Source organism: Abrus precatorius, unplaced genomic scaffold (genome assembly GCF_003935025.1).
Source record: "Abrus precatorius isolate BTA unplaced genomic scaffold, Abrus_2018 Scaffold10, whole genome shotgun sequence".
Taxonomy (NCBI): domain Eukaryota; kingdom Viridiplantae; phylum Streptophyta; class Magnoliopsida; order Fabales; family Fabaceae; genus Abrus; species Abrus precatorius.
Window position 1 is genome coordinate 31,436,788 of NW_020874292.1, and position 18,682 is coordinate 31,455,469.

Below are 18,682 nucleotides of genomic sequence, written 5' to 3' on the forward strand. Positions count from 1 at the left end.
TCACAAAAATGAAAAAATTAAAATAAAAGGAAGAATATATATATATATATATATATATATATATAATTCCCTGCCATGACAAAGGGGCCATATTTGTCAGTCCTTTCAACAGCTTTGAATAGCTATTAGTCAGACAATGTGGTGTGCTGTACGGACGTACTAACACGATTCCATTTTTATTTTTATTTTATCTTATTACGTCTTTTTTTTAAAAATGTGTGTTCAATCTGGTTAATATCTGATAATATTGAGATAAGATTGGGTGAATTCAATTTATGCGGAAATTTATATTAATTTTTATATTATTAATAATTAAGTGATAGTATATATATTTATTTTTATCTTATAATTACTAATTATAATTGCTTTAAAAAGTATAATTTTTTTAAAAAAACTGGGTTGGGTTAGAAAGACTGAAAATATAACCCAAAATCATCTTTAAAATATATTAGGTTGAATTTTAAAACTCAAATATGCTAAAATAAACCTGAGATCAGACGGATCTTGAACAACCCTAATGTGCAGAATGGCAAGTGATCACAGCTACAATTGAAACTTGTTTTCAGTCAACATCCACCGAGCAAACCAGGACAAGAAAATTGGTAAGAAGCATTTTATGAATGTACATGCTTGTATCATAGTAGGAGCAGGCCATGAACATTTTACTTTAATCATAACCTACCTATTGGGAACTCAAGTGCATAATCATCTACCAACCAGAGACCATAATCATGAAATCGCTTTATCTAGCAGAAGATTCATTATGTTGGGAGTGGGTATGAGTTAGGAAATCATCCATGGTACACTCCCATAATATAACACAAATTCATAGCAAGATATAGTGTTCAATGGAATATAAATAGATATTTATTTTCGGTAAAGGGACAAAATATTTGTCAATTAGTAGAACTTTTCCTTAAAGTTTAGATTAGCCAATTAGGAATAAAAGAGGGTAACCCACTAAGGTCTAGGGATAAGACGCAATCTCCAATTTTTCCCTCAACTCATTGGGAACATATGCCAATACGTGACATGCATTATTTGAGCTCTGGTTGAATCTGTTTATCATAAAAGTAGGAATGAAAGGAATATTCATTAGAAGTTAGAACTAACAATTTAAACGCTAGGTATTGGAATCAATGAAGAATCAACAAACATTTTATTTGATAGACATAGTTATAGTGGCACGCAAGTATTGGCATATGTCACATACATGAAAATATTTTCTTTATTCTCTGAGAATTTTATCTTAAATTTTGGGGAATAGGAAAATTCTTTAGCGTCTTTCCATCAATTCAATAAACAGAATGAGGGATAAACCTTGAAAATCAATATTCATTTGAAAATGAGATTTTTACTGAAGCCAATAATGTCTGATCAGCCACAAAGAATTGCCAAATAAAAACCCTTTTTCTCTGTAATTTTATTTTGTTTTTAATATATGGGAGACTGCTTTGGGTATTTTCAACTCTAGTCATGTCTAAAAGTTACACTCTGAATCAGCAATAAAGTACGCGTGAAACGGTCAAGTGTCAAGTAGGATTGCACTGAAGCATGCAATAACGTGCGCAGTACCACTTCATCAGAAACAAACATCAAACATCATTATAGAATATTCTAAAGAAAAATATTAAGACATACAAGCTATCATCATATATAAGTATTGCATGAAAGTTATAGAAACTGGAAGAAAAAAATGTTACAAATCTCATCAAAGCCCCGTTTAGAGCAGTTCAATCATTTGATTTATTGGTTTTCGACCATGGTTGAATTGAAGTTCCTCAGTTCACTTTTACATGACTAGCTTTGCTCCATCAGTAGGAAGAAGGAAAATCTTGCAAAGAAAGCATAAATGGCTACTGTAGAACACCATCATCAAGTAGGCCTCTACAATGGAATATCTCTTTTGACATCATTTGAATGCATTTACGGTGATCTTTTCTAATCTCTTAAAAGGTAAGAAAATCCTTAAAGAACCCAACAAGTAACATCTATCTAAACTGAACTTTTGCATGTATAGTTCAGAAGCATTAGTACACACTTCAAAGACATTACCGAACCAAGTGTTCTGTTCTGCTCTGTTTTCTTTTATTCCACCCTTTTAAAGGAACTAAAATGTACTCTTTAGTACTGTGTTTATTTTCTTCTATTTTAAAAACGGATTTTCTAAAGGTATTATTGAATTCTATAGTTTTGGATAAAAATTTACTTCGTGTAAATTTTTATCAGGTGGAATGTTCCACCGGTAAAACAATTATTTTAAAAATATATCTAACGTAGAACAGAGCCCATATAATTATATTTTGTCTCATTCTAACATGTCTAAAAAACACTACCTTCAAGTGATGTCTTAGATCTTAAAATGTTTCATTTCAATATATCGAATTATAGAACTTGCAAAATTAGAGGCGCAAGATAGATCCTTTGGTATCTTATTATTAAGGATATTAAACAACATGTAATAATTATTCACATTGCCAAAACCAGAAGCAAAATTACTTTGGTATTTGAATTGTGTAGATGAAATATCTAGCGAATGTAGTAATCGTTGTAAAACCCGCTCCAATAAAATTGCACATACCCTTTGTCTGACATATTGTAGGATAGGAAAATAGATTAGCTGCATCATGTTATTCAATTATAAATGCTAAAATTATAAAGCAATTGCAATGAAGTGTCCTTAGGGCACTAGTTAAAATATCAAAAGTGGAAAGTATTTGTCATAGAATATGATTAATAATCCTCTCCTGTAATTTTCAACTCACTCAAACGTGTTTTTCAAGAAAATCTACGTTTGATTTCTTCACCAGGGCCTTGGTTAACAAGACCCAAATTATAAAAATCCACCATTGAATTTGTAAGAAAGGTCTCCAACCATTAGAGAGGCACTACAAATCATGCCTTATATGTTAAGCACATCGTAAGAGTATTATCTTGGAGAAATATCATAATAGATGTAGCATGGACTTCATTACAGTATCTAAAAAGAATTTGCAATACAGAAGAAAAAGAAATTATAGTAGCAAACGTAATGTAGCCATATCATCTGTGAAGTACACAACATGATTCCCCTTAAGATAAGGAAATGGATCAGCCAACCCAAGTACCAAACCGTATCAATATTGTACATTACATTATATCCAAGCTCCAAAATTATTCTGCAGATGGCGTGCCCTCCTTCTTGTGAAGTTGAAGAAACTGTAAACAGTGAAGTAGACAAGCATTGATTCTAGAAATTCAGCACCAAATAAATGGATTCAATGATTCAGCACCAATTGAGATAAACTAAAAATTGTTTATTTTGATGAGTTACGGATATCTTGAAATAAGCTAAAAAAAACTAAAGGAATCATAAGCTATTCTCATAGATTGTCCATAAGCTCCCAAGTCACTCGCAGACAAACATGGAAAATGCTACATGAGATGACAAATATGCCTACACTCTACATTGCTCTAAGCTCCAAGCAATATATAGCCTTCATTACCCTTAGAAACATCGTAATAAAGGTGAAGGTGACAATTAAATATCATAAAAATAGTTCATAAGCTCTGTGTTATCAGCACAAAAGATACCTTTTTGTCCCTCCCAACTTGCAAGGTGTGTCAAAGGCAACCAGGAAGAGAAAAACGAAGGTAAAATATTACTTTTAATATTCAATTATTAAATTAATAAATATTATTTAATAAATTTTAATTCTTTTACCTTAGTCTTTTAGAATGAGAAATCCGATTACTGGGCCGTTTGTTTTCGGTCAAGAATCCAATTGTTGGGTCTGAATGTCGGGGTTAATTACCTTCATTTGGGCCTAAGGTTATTAATAACTACTAAGTTTAAATTCCAATATTGTGTTGACCACAAAAAATAAGGTTCTTTTTAAAGCTTTATTCATGTTGTAAAATTAAAACTGGTCCATGATATTGATAGACCACCAATAAAAGAGACGAACTGAGTTAGCCTGTAAAATTAACAAGCCCAAAAAATTGATGGCCCATGTTTGGCCTGCTTTGTCCTGCAGTTAGTGGGCTGGGCTGTTTAACAAAAAACTATATAAAAATACTTAAAAAATAATAAAAAATATTAATAACATTAAAAAAAGTTTTTAAGAAATTGATTATTGGGCTAATTCGTATGTTAAATAGTCTGGATTAAAAAAAAATCTGTTTTAATATTTTTGTTTTGGTACATAAAATAATAGAAAAGAGATGACACCTCTGATCGTAGTGTATAGAGACAAAATTTTAGATGATTTAAGGGGCATTCAAAAACATTTCATATTTGATTTATTAGAGAAAAAAATATTTAATCAGTGTAATATGTGTTCAATAGCGTGAATTAGGATAACGGTACAATAAGAATAATAATAAAAATATATTGTGACATTCTTTTGGAAGAAACATATTAGAAACATTAACAACGTTTTGAGATTTGGATTGTCCCACGTATTTTCCTGTTTGGGCTTATATTACTTGTTGCGTCAAAATACACTCTAAAGTACCCAAAGCGTGATCCAATTGTTTGCAACGATTCTCTAAATTTAAGGAAAGCAATCTTTTCATGCTGTCTCTTAGTCATTTCACCTGAACTCAGATTAAGCACATCATATTAACTTATCACGTTTATATAAAGAAATAACATTTAATTCCGATCACGAAGCGCATGACATATCGAAAAAGTGTGAGCCTAATTTATTTAATTAAATCCTTAATCAATTCTAATTAGCCACAAAGAGTGCATTTTGCTGATGCCGTGCTAACCAATTGTCTGAAGAATTCAAATGTTCATGATGCATTAAACACTAATATAAGAAACACACACAGAAAATAGATTTTTATACAAATGTTAACTAATGGATTAAAAAAAGATATTAGTGCATTATTATCATGATTTTGAATTTTTAATATTTGTTATTATTATTATTATTATTGATTCTCTATAAGGCCTAAGTAGATCCCTGCATGACACGGAAGTAATTAAGAATGGTACGGACAATTTGATAATTTGACACGTACACTTAGGACGGAGGGTTTAACCATAATCTCCGCTTAGTGGAATTAATCACAGTTTAATTTCATTAGCCGACATTTAGGGGTATTGTGTTGTTATTAATTATTAGTTGCATTGTGAGTAAGGTTCAGATTAGGTAAAATTTTAAATAAATACTTGAAGAAAAAATTAATATAAAAAATAAATATTTTTAATAAACTAAAAGTAAGTTATATTATTTAAGTTTAAGAGAAATTACATAATTTTTTAAAAATAAAAAATCATAAACTAATTTATCTTTTAATTTTATAATTTATTTTACTTCTTAATTTTTATCCTATAAATACTTATTAAAAAAGTTATTTAAAAGGGGGCTTAAATACAAATAAATATATTTGTGACGCATAACGTAGAGAAGCCATACACGTGTGTAAAAGCAGCATGATGGTGAGAATATTGATATGGTTTAATGGTAAAGAATTCATTCATAATGCTGATTAGCTGACTTTTTTTAACCACTTTTGGTCTTCATTCTCTACCGTTGATATTTTAAATGTAACATTTAACAGTTTTTAACAAATCTAATGGCTCACGTTTGATGGACCACCGGTGGTCCTTTTTTCTAAGGAAAAATTAAGTGTTATTAATTACTGTACTAAAGACATTAACAGGAAAAAAAAAAGTAAAAGAAAACCATTAAAAATTATGCTAAATTACACTAAAATTCACGAGAAAATGTTGGTGAAAGTGGTAATATTTATTGATAATTTTGATTTTGAAAATTCCCTCTTAGCAATAAATACATACCTAACATTTTTTTTTCCTGATTTACCATGAATCCATGATGAATCAGCCATCTTGTGGCACAAGCCTTGTACGGTGGACCCTCTCCACCCAATAATTCCACCACATAATTAAGATTTACCAGATATGTGCTTTCTTCCTATTCCAAAATACCTTCTACACATGTAATGTCAAACTTGTAAAGGTCCCAAAAGTAAGAAGTTGGTAAGTGCTTACTTTTCTGTCAGGTCAGGGAAAATTAAAAAAAATAAAAATAAAAAAGACAAAGGTTTGAGAAAAAGGCTACAGAACAACCTTCACTGATATCGTGGTCCAAATGATGTAGGGGGTGTCATGTGTATGATCAAATATGAAAATGTCCCTAAACATTTTCTTATCAAAACTTAGCTACCCCAACTTCTTTCCATGTCTCTATTAATTCCCTTTCTTTCTCTCCATCAAGTACAAGTTTTCCTTCTACCTTATTTAAATGGCCACACAACTAGAATGCTTTTCCCTAACCTGCTCACACTAACCATAGTACCTCAAATCTCTCTCCAACAACACCAACAATGGCAAGATATTTGCCCTGTTCCTTGCTTCTAGGGGTGGCTTGTTTCATTGTAATTGGTGCTTTAGGGGAGAACTTCCCTCCTAAGAGTGGCAACTACCATGAATCAATACAAAGACTTCAAACATTTAAGGCCTCTCTAACAAGACATGATTCCATTGCTTCAGCACCATCTTACATCTCACCCTCTCCTAGTCCTTCTCCTTCTCCTCTCTCATTTCAGGTAATTCAATTATGCACAACACCACCTCTAGTTTAGTCCATTTTTTTTATTTTTTCTAGGAAAATATCAAGTGTTTGATATGTTGTGTAATGCAGGGTGTGAACAATGCTCGTGTATATTATGTGACATCTTATGGTGCTGATCCAACAGGCAATTCAGATAGCACTGAAGCAATCATTGCAGCCATAGCAGATGCAACAAAGGGTCCAAGTGAAGGACATTTGATGCAAGGCATCAGAGACCTTGGAGGTGCCCAGATTAATCTTGAGGGTGGTGATTACATGATTAGCCGTCCATTGCAGTTGCCTGAGGCTGGAGTGGGCAACCTTATGGTAATGCCTTAACAAGTTGTTAACTTCATTCATGAACAACTTTTCTATCACAAATATAACTATCTACAGGTTATTAGTTAATGCACAGAATGAAAATAGTTTTGTTATTTCAACAACTAAAAATTGATGCCATGAATAAAATAATCTATCTTGCATTTATTTTTTATTTTTGTTGAATCCATTCATTTAAAAAATACACTGAAAAAGTAAATTGGGCAAATCAAAGTTGTGCCCCAAAGTTATTCATATTGATATGAAAGGTATCTTCCAAAGTTTATATATTCCTTATTCTTTGGCAATTGGCAGTGTTGTAAAACTTTATAGCGGGGCCAAATTTAGTCTTTGGGGCAGGTGGTCTATATTTTAGTCATGATAGTGAAACGGTTGGTCTAACTAGCCCAAGAAATTTAGACTATTGCTATTGAGATTATAGAAAATTATTTTCCTCCTACCTTTTGTCCTTTTCTGAACAAATTTTTTTTAAAGACCAAGTCTTATGATACAAAGTTGCAAAAAGTCAAGGAAAACTACACTTTTTAGTTGTTTATTCAGTTGGACATACAAAATAACTCATTTTTTTATTTTTTTTATTTTTTTTGTATTTTGATGCAAAAACAGATACATGGGGGAACTATAAGAGCCTCAAATGATTTTCCAGCAGATGCCTATATCATTGATTTGTCAACCTCTTCTAATGGGAACAAGGAAGGAAACAGGAAGAGTTCCTCTTCATCATCCTATAATTTTGAGTTCATAACTATGAAGGACCTCTTGTTGGACTCAAACTTCAGAGGTGGAGGCATTTCTGTCATAAACTCACTAAGGACTAACATAGACAATTGTTACATCACACATTTCACCACCAATGGAATTTTAGTCCAAAGTGGCCACGAAACCTACATTAGAAACTCCTTCCTTGGCCAGCACATAACTGCTGGTGGGGATAAAAATGAAAGGAACTTCTCAGGCACTGGAATAACCCTTCAGGGCAATGACAATGCTGTCACAGATGTGGTAATTTTCTCTGCTGCTATAGGAATAATGGTTACTGGTCAAGCCAACACTTTTTCTGGTGTACATTGTTACAATAAGGCCACTGGCTTTGGTGGTACTGGAATTTATTTGAAACTACCCGGTTTGACACAAACTAGGATTGTGAATTCTTACATGGATTACACAAGTATTGTAGCAGAAGATCCGGTTCAACTTCATATCTCTAGTAGTTTCTTCCTTGGTGATGCAAATATTGTCCTGAAGTCTAAGAATGGAGTTGTAAATGGTGTTACTGTTGTTGATAACATGTTCTCAGGTTCAAACAATGGGGTAGATATTGTTCATCTGGACCAATCAAGTACTCATTTTCATCAAATTGATCAAGTTATTGTTGACAGGAACATTGTGAGGGGAATGAAGTTAAAGGCTACAGTTGCAAAAATGTCTATGCAAGGGAATGGAACCTCCTGGACCCTTGATTTTAACAATATTTTGCTTTTTCCTAACCGTATAAAAGATGTTCAATACTCTGTAAGTTCCACAGGCAGCACCTTCCCAAATCATGCTCTGAGGAATGTGTCTCAGAATCGCGTTGTGATTGAAACAAACGAAGCAGTAACTGCTAATGTTTTTGTTACAGCGGATCAAAGTGTGGTAAGTTGAACAAGGTTTGAAGCTGGTGAAGAACATGTTTGGTCATGGGGTCTTCACTAAAGAGGGAATTGTGCATACCTTGGTTGTTGAGTCTTCCTTTCTTTCCTTGGACAAACTAAAAGTAAACATAGTACGGTCATTGTTAGAGTTAGATTGACTGAGCCGCACATTATACTGTAATTGATGGAAAAGTATTAATAGAAGCTACAGTTTTTAACAGTTTAGTTCATTAAAATGGACATGGGCTTAATCAATTTGGAGATACCAGCAGCTATTATATAATTTGTATTTCATTCTTCTAATTTTTTTCTCTTTACATTTTTTCTCGCGATATAAAATAAAAAAAATGAAAATTTTAATGTGGGAAATTTAGGCGAACAAGTTTCCATAATAAAAAGATGGCTTAACCAAGTTTTTAGTTTTTTCCATTAAGTGTAGTTTTTGTTTCCAATTTGATTTCTTTTTATATTACGAGCTTTTTCATTTGGTTCTCCAATTTAGAGGAATTAAATATGATTTTTTTTTAAAAAAAAGAAAGATTAGCGGTGAGACTACTTTTAACCAAAAAAAAAAATGTTTTTATGAAAGATTGGGGTGGGGGGGGATTAAAAATAAGATACTATATGAAAAAAATATTGTAGATTTTTGAGGGACTAAAAGCTTATTAGGCTAAAAAAAATTAATTAGTAAGTTCAGCTATTATTTTAATGAACATCATACATCTAGAGTTCAGGAAGATGTATTTAGTAACCAAAAGGGTTTTATGGAAGATAGATTTGAGGGAAAAAATTAATTAGCAGAGAGATTATTTAGTAACAAAAAATGTTTTTATAAAAGATATATTAAGGGGTGGGGGATTAAAAATAAGATACTAAGTGAAAAAAAAAGCAAATATTTGAAAAACTAAACGCTTAATCAAGCTAAAAATAAGATAATTAATTGGTAAATAAGTTCAGGTCTTATACTTGCATGAACTTAATTTATCTAGAATTCATCCACAAGAAAAATGCAATTTTCATTGCTTTTGGGGTTTAGTGTGACGAGTTAATTGGCAGAAAGAATTCAAGCATGTTCATCAGAACTTAGAAGGCACCAATCAGTCAAAGCTGATGTAGCAATTCCGCAAATGCTTTTCCTTTTCAGCCACCATTACGATGGAATGTATTTTTCAAAACACATTTCCATGTCCTCAAGTCATAATTTAATAGAGAAGGTAATCCTGCGGATTGCTCAGATCAAATTCAGCTAAGGGTCATCAATTCTAGGAGGTGTAGTCGAACACGTTAGCTGAGAGGATGTTGAAGAATTTAACGTGCAATTGTGCTATTTGAACGTCTAAAAATTGATACAATATCTAACATACTATAATTACTTTTATTTTGATTTCTACTTTTGATCTTTTTTATATGCGCATATCTCAGAAACACTCGCCGCAATAAAAGGGGACACCAAAAATGTTCCATTTTTGTAGCACAAAAAATATTTTCCATTTAAATACGTGAATTTGAAGTTCCCAAAATAAACGGTGAACAAATTCTAGGCACTAGCAGCCAAGGTTTGAAATTATACTATTGAGTTTCAGGGAATGGCTGCTTTACTTTGTTACACATTCAACATACTCAATTCTGAAAACTAATAACTAAAAGGTTTAACATATGAATTTGACCAACGTTAAAATTATAATTTGCAAAGCGAAATTTAATATTTTTTTCCCTCGATTAGGAGCCAATTGGATGAGATATTGGTTAAAAATTCCAATTGGAATGGTAGTGATAAAATATGGCTAATTTCATGGAATATAGAGAAACATATAAGATTCAAATTATTTGTTGTAAGCAAGGTGTGTGTTCTATCTGTCATCAAGAGACTTTTATACGCTGGTTGGAAAATTACAGTTAAAATATAAATTACATTTGGTTGCAAATACTCTAAAAAAACACTTGACAATTTAAGAAAAATCGTGAAGTTGGGTATTTTGAATTTTCTAAAGATTACATTTAGCAACTCGGATTAAAGTTTTTATAGTGTGTTATGTACGGTGCGGAAAAGCCACGAAACTTGATCGCTTAATGGCGTGTATATACACTAAATGATTATTAAAAGTTCCTTTCAGAAAACTTTTAATTAATTCTTTATCTTTAAATGAGTTAATTCAAACTAAATCGTTCCGTATTAAGAAAATCTCCAAAATGCTCAAGGGAAAGGCTATGATTCTACTTGTTAGCCAATGTTCAAGCATGGCGTGTGATCTCTTACAATTTTTTGTTTTTGTTTTGGCCAATCTACTTCTCTCTTCTCAATCATTACATGAAAATTAAATTTATAAATCATTTTTATAATTTAATTATATAAAAAATTTAATAGGTTCTAAAAATTAAATTCCAGAAATTATTTCTAAAATAGTATTTTAAGAATTAAAATTCCAAAAGCAAAACATGGGAATTTAAAAAGAAAGGTTCAAGGTTTATTTTTTATGATTATGAGTTGGGTATGAGTGGACACCTCACAATAGCTCAAAGGACTTAAGTTAGAAAGCCCATCTTTGAAAATAAAAGACTTATAGTCTGTCCTTCTCACACATCATAGGTTCTTTTAGTCTGCGATTTGGGCCACACTTCTGAGCCTCACACTTGGACAAAAAGATTCACACATTTGCAACAAAAAGACCCAAAAAAATAAAAATAGAAAACTAAAAAAGGCATCAATAACTCACTAGTTACAATTGACCAAAAAACAAAAAAAAACTTACTAGTTACCGAATATCAAAATATTGCACTATTGGAAGACATGGAATTCTCTGTGTGTCCCATTGTGAAACCTTGCAGATCTTGCATGTGAGATTGCACCACTCTTCCCCTTCCTCCTACAAATAGCATTTTCCATTTGGTTGTCAACTGAAAAATTCATGGAGATGTGACATCGTAACTCACTTGGGTGCAATGTTATATATGTTGATGAACGTATATATTAAGAACTATAAAAAACGCCTCCATTACAGTTCTTCCTATTTTTCTATTTAATATATTGTTATTATTATTATTATGAAGTGAGAATTTAAGGTGGAGACGTGACATTATAACCAGCATGAATGGTGTTACTTATAAAATATTTGTGTACCACATTTATCATGTCATGTAATAAGAAGTGGAAAAGAGACACCTGCTTTGAATGGAAGCAAGGGAAGAGAAAAGAAAAGGGCTTCATACCTGTCGCTCCTTCCTTGACGTCTCTTAGACTCAAACCCACCACCCTCCAACTCACAGTTTGGTACACACTCTTACATCCAAAACCATGACCTTGATGCTTCACTCTCAACCCACCATTTCTTATATAACCCTCTTCTCTTTTACTCTTCCCAACACCTCCGTCACTTTGCCTTGCCGTGGCCTCAAACACCATGGCTGGCTTGATCACTGGTTCTCATTCTCATTTCTCACATGACTCTGATGAGGTACGTACTCACCTCATTTCATGTTGCACTCTTTCATATCACATTCTTTCTTTTTCTTTTTTTCTTTTGGTTAGTTTGAACCTTCCCAACATATATATTTTGTTTTTCTAAGTTTGTGTACAAGGATTCATAACAAAAACATATATATATCATAATAAATTTTATTAAAAATCACAAGATATAATAAAATTTAGTACTTTAATAAACAATTATTACTCTTTCTGTTTCTTTTTATTTGTCACTATTTTTAATAAATTGTTCACTTTTATTTATCATTTTAGAAATTTAAGAAAATATTTATTAGTTTTTATTGGATCTTTATTCTTTAGAGAATAATAAATAGAAAAAAGTTAATTAATTATAAAGAGTAAAATTAGATAATAATTTTTATACAAACTAAAACATAAATTAATATTTTTAAATGATGTAAAATAAGATAAAAAAGAAGGAAGAAAGTGGGGCTCACTTTAAACAAATCTGTTGTATATAATATGTTATCATGTTATTGCATGTTAGTTTCTTACAGGTGTTTATTATGTTTGTTTTGTTTCTGTGCAGCAGCGTCAGTCACATACCCGACAATCTTCATCAAAAACATGTCGAGTTTGTGGTGATGAGATTGGACAAAAGGAAAATGGGGAGCTGTTTGTGGCTTGTCATGTGTGTGGATTTCCTGTTTGTCGACCATGTTATGAGTATGAGAGGAGTGAAGGGAACCAGTGCTGCCCTCAATGCAACACTCGCTATAAGCGTCACAAAGGTTGTTTATTAGCTTATCTCTGTTTGTTACTTTTTGTGTTTATGTAAATCAAAACTTGCTTTTTTTTATTAATAACATTGTGGGCTAACTTATGTGGACATGTGGTGATGGTGGATTTCTTGCAGGTTGTCCTAGAGTGGCTGGAGACGAAGAGGAGAACTTTGATGCAGATGATTTTGATGATGAGTTTCAGCTTAAGAATCATCGTGATGAACATGATGTTAATCATGTGGTAATATCTTTTACTCTTAATCAAGCTTCAAAAAATAAATGCAATGTGGAAATTGTTAATCTTTTTCAGAAAAATATGAATAAGAAAATTAGTATTGTGGTTATACTAGTTAAATGGATATGCATGTGTGATTTTTACAGGAAAATGGGGAGTTCAATCAAGAGAAATTTCATACCAATGGTCAAGCTTTCTCTTCCGCAGGAAGTGGTGAGAAACTTATTTAATTTTTGAAAATAATTATCCATGATGATGTTTTTTTTTATCCTTTATGGTATTATTCTCTTCTGTTTATATGTTGGTATACTGTTCTATAGTCGCTGGCAAGGATTTAGAAGGAGACAAAGAATTCTACAGTAATGCTGAATGGCAAGAAAGAGTAGAGAAATGGAAAGTCAGGCAAGAAAAGAGAGGTCTACTAAACAAAGAGGACGGAAAAGAGGACCAAGGTGAAGACGATGATTACCTGTAAGTGATCTCTTCTATTGCTCTTTCCCATGGATTCTAAAAGCCTTTGTCTGTGCACATCAGATTGCCTCCTTTTGTTTCTTTCTCATGAATATTAAGTGTGTTTGGTTTCACGTTTGACTGATCATGAATTCCCATTTATTTCAACGCTATCAGTTATATATATTCCGTGTTGGATTCATGTTTACAAATTTTTTGAAGTGTACACACACTAAATGATGCAGAAGAATTAAGCATATTATTTTGTGTACATGAGATAATTTTTCTTCTCCATGAATGCTATCAAATAAAAAATGATCTATAAATAGTTGTTTACAAAAAATTTTATTAAAAATTTCACCCGAATTTTAAGGGAGACTAATATGAATACCGGAAATTTTTGCCATAATATCAATATAATTTTAGGTGTATTCTGTGGAACAACATTACCTTTACTACTAGCAAAATTTGTTCATTTTTTTCAAAAACATATGTACTTTCTATAGTATATGTTTAACCTCCGAGCTCTTCATTCACAAAATCTAACAAATATAAAAATGTTACTTCTCATTCTTAACTAAAAGCTCACAAGTCACACCCCAAGAAGAAATGAGTAATCACAACCAATTCACTTTATAGTCACATCTTTTAAATGAACAAATTCACTTTAGTTGAGGAACCTGCATACCAAACAAGTGTGCCACACAAGGCACAATGTATTTGAAGTCTGAACTGAAACTAACTTTCTTTTGGCACCTGACAGTTTGGCTGAAGCTAGACAACCATTGTGGCGCAAGGTTCCAATATCTTCAAGTCTAATCAACCCATATCGAATAGTGATTGTGCTGAGGCTTGTTATCCTTGCTTTCTTCTTCCGCTTCCGTATCTTAACACCAGCATATGATGCATTTGCCTTGTGGCTTATCTCTGTGATATGTGAGATATGGTTTGCACTGTCATGGATTCTTGATCAGTTCCCCAAGTGGTTCCCCATCACTCGTGAAACTTACTTGGACCGTTTGTCTATAAGGTTTGAGCGTGAAGGGGAACCAAACCAACTTGCTCCAGTTGATGTCTTTGTGAGTACTGTGGACCCTTTGAAGGAACCTCCCATTATAACAGCAAACACTGTTCTTTCAATCCTTGCTGTTGACTATCCTGTTGAGAAGGTGTGCTGCTATGTATCAGATGATGGTGCATCTATGCTTTTGTTTGATTCATTGGCAGAAACTGCTGAGTTTGCAAGAAGATGGGTACCCTTTTGCAAGAAATATAGTATAGAGCCCAGGGCTCCTGAGTTCTATTTTTCTCAAAAAATTGATTACTTGAAGGATAAGGTTCAACCTACATTTGTGAAGGAAAGAAGGGCCATGAAGGTGAGGATATAAAGATAGGACCCGAAAAATTAGGGACAGTTTGGTTTCAGAGAATATTCTCAGTTTACATTTTTAATTACCAAAGTAATACCTTGTTCTCAATCTGATTTCCTGCTTTCAAATATTTGTATAGGAGACAGAATGAAAACAATGTGACATTTCTGTAATTAAAGTTGAAAACACAAAACATTTTCTCAAACCAAACTACCCCTTATCCTATGTTTCTTTGTTTTTGTGTTTTTTGCTTCATGTCCATTAGAGGCTTACAGTAGTGCTTGTTGTGTTTGGTCCATGGCAGAGAGAATATGAAGAATTTAAAGTGAAAATTAATTCTTTGGTGGCAAAGGCTCAGAAGAAACCAGAGGAGGGGTGGGTGATGCAAGATGGAACTCCATGGCCTGGGAACAACACTCGTGACCATCCAGGAATGATTCAGGTTTGGCTATTGCATCCTCCAGTTAGTTCTTTCTTTTGTGTAATTTATATAATCTTGTCATTAAGGAACAAAACAAAGCTGAATAGAAATACTTTAATAATATATAAATTGCATTTTCTTATTGGAAAATCAAGTTAGTGTCAGTAAAGTAAAGAAGTTAGTGAGAGCAATAATAATTAGTCTAAATTGATAATGGCTAATAGATTTGCCTTTGCAGGTATATTTAGGAAGTGCTGGTGCATTAGACGTGGAAGGCAAGGAACTACCAAGACTTGTGTATATTTCACGTGAAAAACGTCCTGGTTATCCACATCACAAGAAAGCTGGTGCCATGAATGCTTTGGTAAGTACAAAAAACTTGATGTTCTGTTGTTTAATTCTTGTAGGACTATTATAATCCTGTTTGTAAATCATTTTTCTTGTTCTCCATCCTTAAGGTTCGAGTTTCTGCTGTGCTTACAAATGCACCATTCATGTTGAATTTGGATTGTGATCACTACATCAATAATAGCAAGGCAGTAAGAGAGGCTATGTGCTTTTTAATGGACCCCAACCTTGGGAAGAAACTTTGTTACGTCCAATTTCCACAAAGATTTGATGGTATTGATCGCCATGATAGATATGCTAACCGCAACACTGTGTTCTTTGATGTAAGTTTCTTTGGTTCCCAACTCTAACTTCTCAAATATGTGTGCAAATTTCATTTCATTAACTGATCTTCAATTGTTTGTGTTCAATGTTTCTTTCATCATAGATCAATATGAAAGGGCTTGATGGGATTCAAGGACCAGTGTATGTCGGTACTGGAACTGTGTTCAACAGGCAAGCATTATATGGTTATGATCCACCAGTATCAGAGAAAAGGCCAAAGATGACATGTGATTGCTGGCCATCATGGTGTTGTTTTTGTTGTGGTGGTTCAAGGAAGTCCAAATCAAAAAAGAAATCAGGAAAAGGTCTCTTTAGTGCATTATACTCCAAGAGCAAGAAGAAGAAAATGATGGGAAAAGACTATGTTAGAAAAGGGTCAGGGTCAATGTTTGATCTTGAAGAGATTGAAGAAGGACTTGAAGGGTATGAAGAGCTAGAGAAATCATCCCTCATGTCCCAGAAAAGTTTTGAGAAGCGATTTGGGCAGTCACCAGTTTTCATTGCTTCCACTTTGATGGAAAATGGTGGACTTCCTGAAGGCACAAATAGCCAAGCATTGGTTAAGGAGGCCATTCATGTTATAAGCTGTGGTTATGAAGAGAAAACTGAATGGGGCAAAGAGGTAACATTTGGATTTTCTTCTGGTTTGCTTAAATAGGCCAATACATTTCATTATAATTCTTGATTAGACATTCATTTACAACATATAACAAGTTACATAGAGTTTCATGATGATTAATATTTCTATGAACCCTTCTTGACAAATTTGTTTCCATGTCAGATTGGATGGATTTATGGCTCTGTCACAGAGGATATTTTGACTGGATTTAAGATGCACTGCAGAGGATGGAAATCAGTATATTGCATGCCAAAAAGACCAGCTTTCAAGGGATCTGCCCCTATAAATCTATCAGATAGATTGCACCAAGTTCTGAGGTGGGCTCTTGGTTCTGTTGAGATTTTCCTTAGTCGCCATTGCCCATTGTGGTATGGCTATGGAGGAAAGCTGAAGTACCTAGAGAGGTTGGCTTACACTAACACCATTGTATATCCTTTCACTTCAATCCCTCTGCTTGCATACTGCACAATACCAGCTGTGTGTCTCCTAACTGGAAAGTTCATCATCCCTACTGTAAGTACCACACCACTATTTATTTCTTGAGACTACTTTAAGATTGATCATTTTCTTTCACATGTGATTCACATAACTGTTGAAAGCAGAAAATGGCAGGGGGAAAAATAATGCTGCCATTACATATATGTATTCTGAATGTGGGTTTTGTATTTTGTTGTGTGCAGCTGACCAACCTTGCTAGCGTGTGGTTTATGGCTCTATTTATCTCCATCATTTTAACTGGTGTACTTGAGCTTCGATGGAGTGGTGTTACCATTGAAGACTTGTGGCGAAATGAGCAATTCTGGGTCATTGGAGGTGTTTCTGCTCACCTTTTTGCTGTGTTTCAAGGTCTACTCAAAGTTCTTGGTGGAGTAGACACAAACTTCACTGTCACAGCAAAAGCAGCAGATGATACTGAATTTGGAGAACTCTATCTTTTCAAGTGGACTACACTTTTAATTCCACCAACCACTCTTATAATATTGAACATTGTAGGAGTGGTGGCTGGAGTATCTGATGCCATCAACAATGGATATGGTACATGGGGTCCTCTATTTGGGAAGCTTTTCTTTGCCTTTTGGGTCATTGTTCACTTATATCCTTTCCTCAAAGGTCTAATGGGAAAGCAAAACAGGACTCCTACTATAGTGGTCTTGTGGTCAATCCTTCTAGCATCTATTTTCTCATTGATTTGGGTCCGGATTGATCCTTTCTTGCCTAAGCAAACTGGTCCAGTACTCAAACAATGTGGTGTAGAATGCTGAGACTGTGTGAAGAGGCATGCTGATGGGGTGTTTCTTCCAAATTCATTTGATGAGTAATGGCACTTATGTGCATGCTTTTCTAATTTTCTTACTGCTATTGAGTGTTTGCCTTTCTGAGAAGAGTTATTGCTGTACATAAGTCTTAAAGGAGAAAATTGGATCTGATTGGAATGTATTCATTTCAAGATACAAATAAACCATATATTGCAGCAATTGTCACTGTTTTGGAAAACATATTCTGAGTTTTGGTGCTATTGGAGATTATTTTTCATCTATTAGATCTTGATTCTTGAGAATATGACTCAATTTTGCCAGCTTGTTATCAATTTGCTACATTAGCTCAAAGCCACTCCTAAGTATCATTTCAGATTACTAATAACTGAAATAATATTCATTTTACATTAATAATAAAGAGTAGTTTATTGCCTTTGTACCATGTGTTGCCACGCATACTCCACCAAAGGTGGTTTTCCTTCCTTTGCAGGTATTGTACACGAGTCCCATAGTCAAAAGCCAATTAGAGAGAGAGAACAGAGAGCATAAAATATTAAAATGGATTGCTTAATGATGTTTGATTTTGTTTTTAGAGTTAGATGATATATCTTTATTAATAATTATAAGATTTTTTTTTTTAATTTCTGCAAGAGAAACATTTTAAAAATATTCTTTATTCTTGATTATTTTCACAAAAAGTTTAAAGTCAGGAAACAGAACAAAAATAACATAACATTTTATTAAAAATATCGTTAAAATCATTAAAAATAAAAATAATTGTGGTTTCTACACTTGTTTCACCTTTTTTTTAATATATATATATATATATATATATATATATATATATATTAAAAAAATTAGGAATTGATTATTATCATTTAAAGAAGTTATAATAGTATTGGAACATTTTTTATGCA

The 18,682-nt window shown here is 32.9% G+C and overlaps 2 protein-coding genes across 2 annotated transcripts; both read left to right on the forward strand.

Annotated features, from left to right (window-relative positions):
- Window positions 1-6,302: 6,302 nt before the first annotated feature.
- LOC113852918 (polygalacturonase QRT3) lies at window positions 6,303-8,608 on the forward strand. Its single transcript, XM_027483318.1, has 3 exons — window positions 6,303-6,561; window positions 6,657-6,893; window positions 7,512-8,608. The coding sequence occupies exons 1-3, from the start codon at window positions 6,340-6,342 to the stop codon at window positions 8,547-8,549; spliced, it is 1,497 nt and encodes a 498-aa protein (XP_027339119.1). The 5' UTR covers window positions 6,303-6,339; the 3' UTR covers window positions 8,550-8,608.
- Window positions 8,609-11,903: 3,295 nt separating this feature from the next.
- On the forward strand, window positions 11,904-18,083 carry LOC113862568 (cellulose synthase A catalytic subunit 4 [UDP-forming]-like). Its single transcript, XM_027495651.1, has 12 exons — window positions 11,904-11,991; window positions 12,550-12,751; window positions 12,877-12,983; window positions 13,124-13,190; window positions 13,298-13,448; window positions 14,191-14,803; window positions 15,102-15,239; window positions 15,457-15,582; window positions 15,677-15,889; window positions 15,994-16,512; window positions 16,672-17,022; window positions 17,190-18,083. The coding sequence occupies exons 1-12, from the start codon at window positions 11,938-11,940 to the stop codon at window positions 17,769-17,771; spliced, it is 3,123 nt and encodes a 1,040-aa protein (XP_027351452.1). The 5' UTR covers window positions 11,904-11,937; the 3' UTR covers window positions 17,772-18,083.
- Window positions 18,084-18,682: the final 599 nt, after the last annotated feature.

What these genes read in the sequence shown, in the direction of transcription:
- LOC113852918 (XM_027483318.1), top strand. Translation starts at nt 6,340, where the DNA reads ATGGCAAGATATTTGCCCTGTTCCTTGCTTCTAGGGGTGGCTTGTTTC. An exon ending in CTTCTCCTCTCTCATTTCAG is followed by an intron (nt 6,562 to 6,656) that starts GTAATTCAATTA and finishes TGTGTAATGCAG; the next exon opens with GGTGTGAACAATGCTCGTGT. An exon ending in CTGGAGTGGGCAACCTTATG is followed by an intron (nt 6,894 to 7,511) that starts GTAATGCCTTAA and finishes ATGCAAAAACAG; the next exon opens with ATACATGGGGGAACTATAAG.
- LOC113862568 (XM_027495651.1), top strand. Translation starts at nt 11,938, where the DNA reads ATGGCTGGCTTGATCACTGGTTCTCATTCTCATTTCTCACATGACTCT. An exon ending in TCGCTATAAGCGTCACAAAG is followed by an intron (nt 12,752 to 12,876) that starts GTTGTTTATTAG and finishes GATTTCTTGCAG; the next exon opens with GTTGTCCTAGAGTGGCTGGA. An exon ending in AAACTGAATGGGGCAAAGAG is followed by an intron (nt 16,513 to 16,671) that starts GTAACATTTGGA and finishes TTTCCATGTCAG; the next exon opens with ATTGGATGGATTTATGGCTC.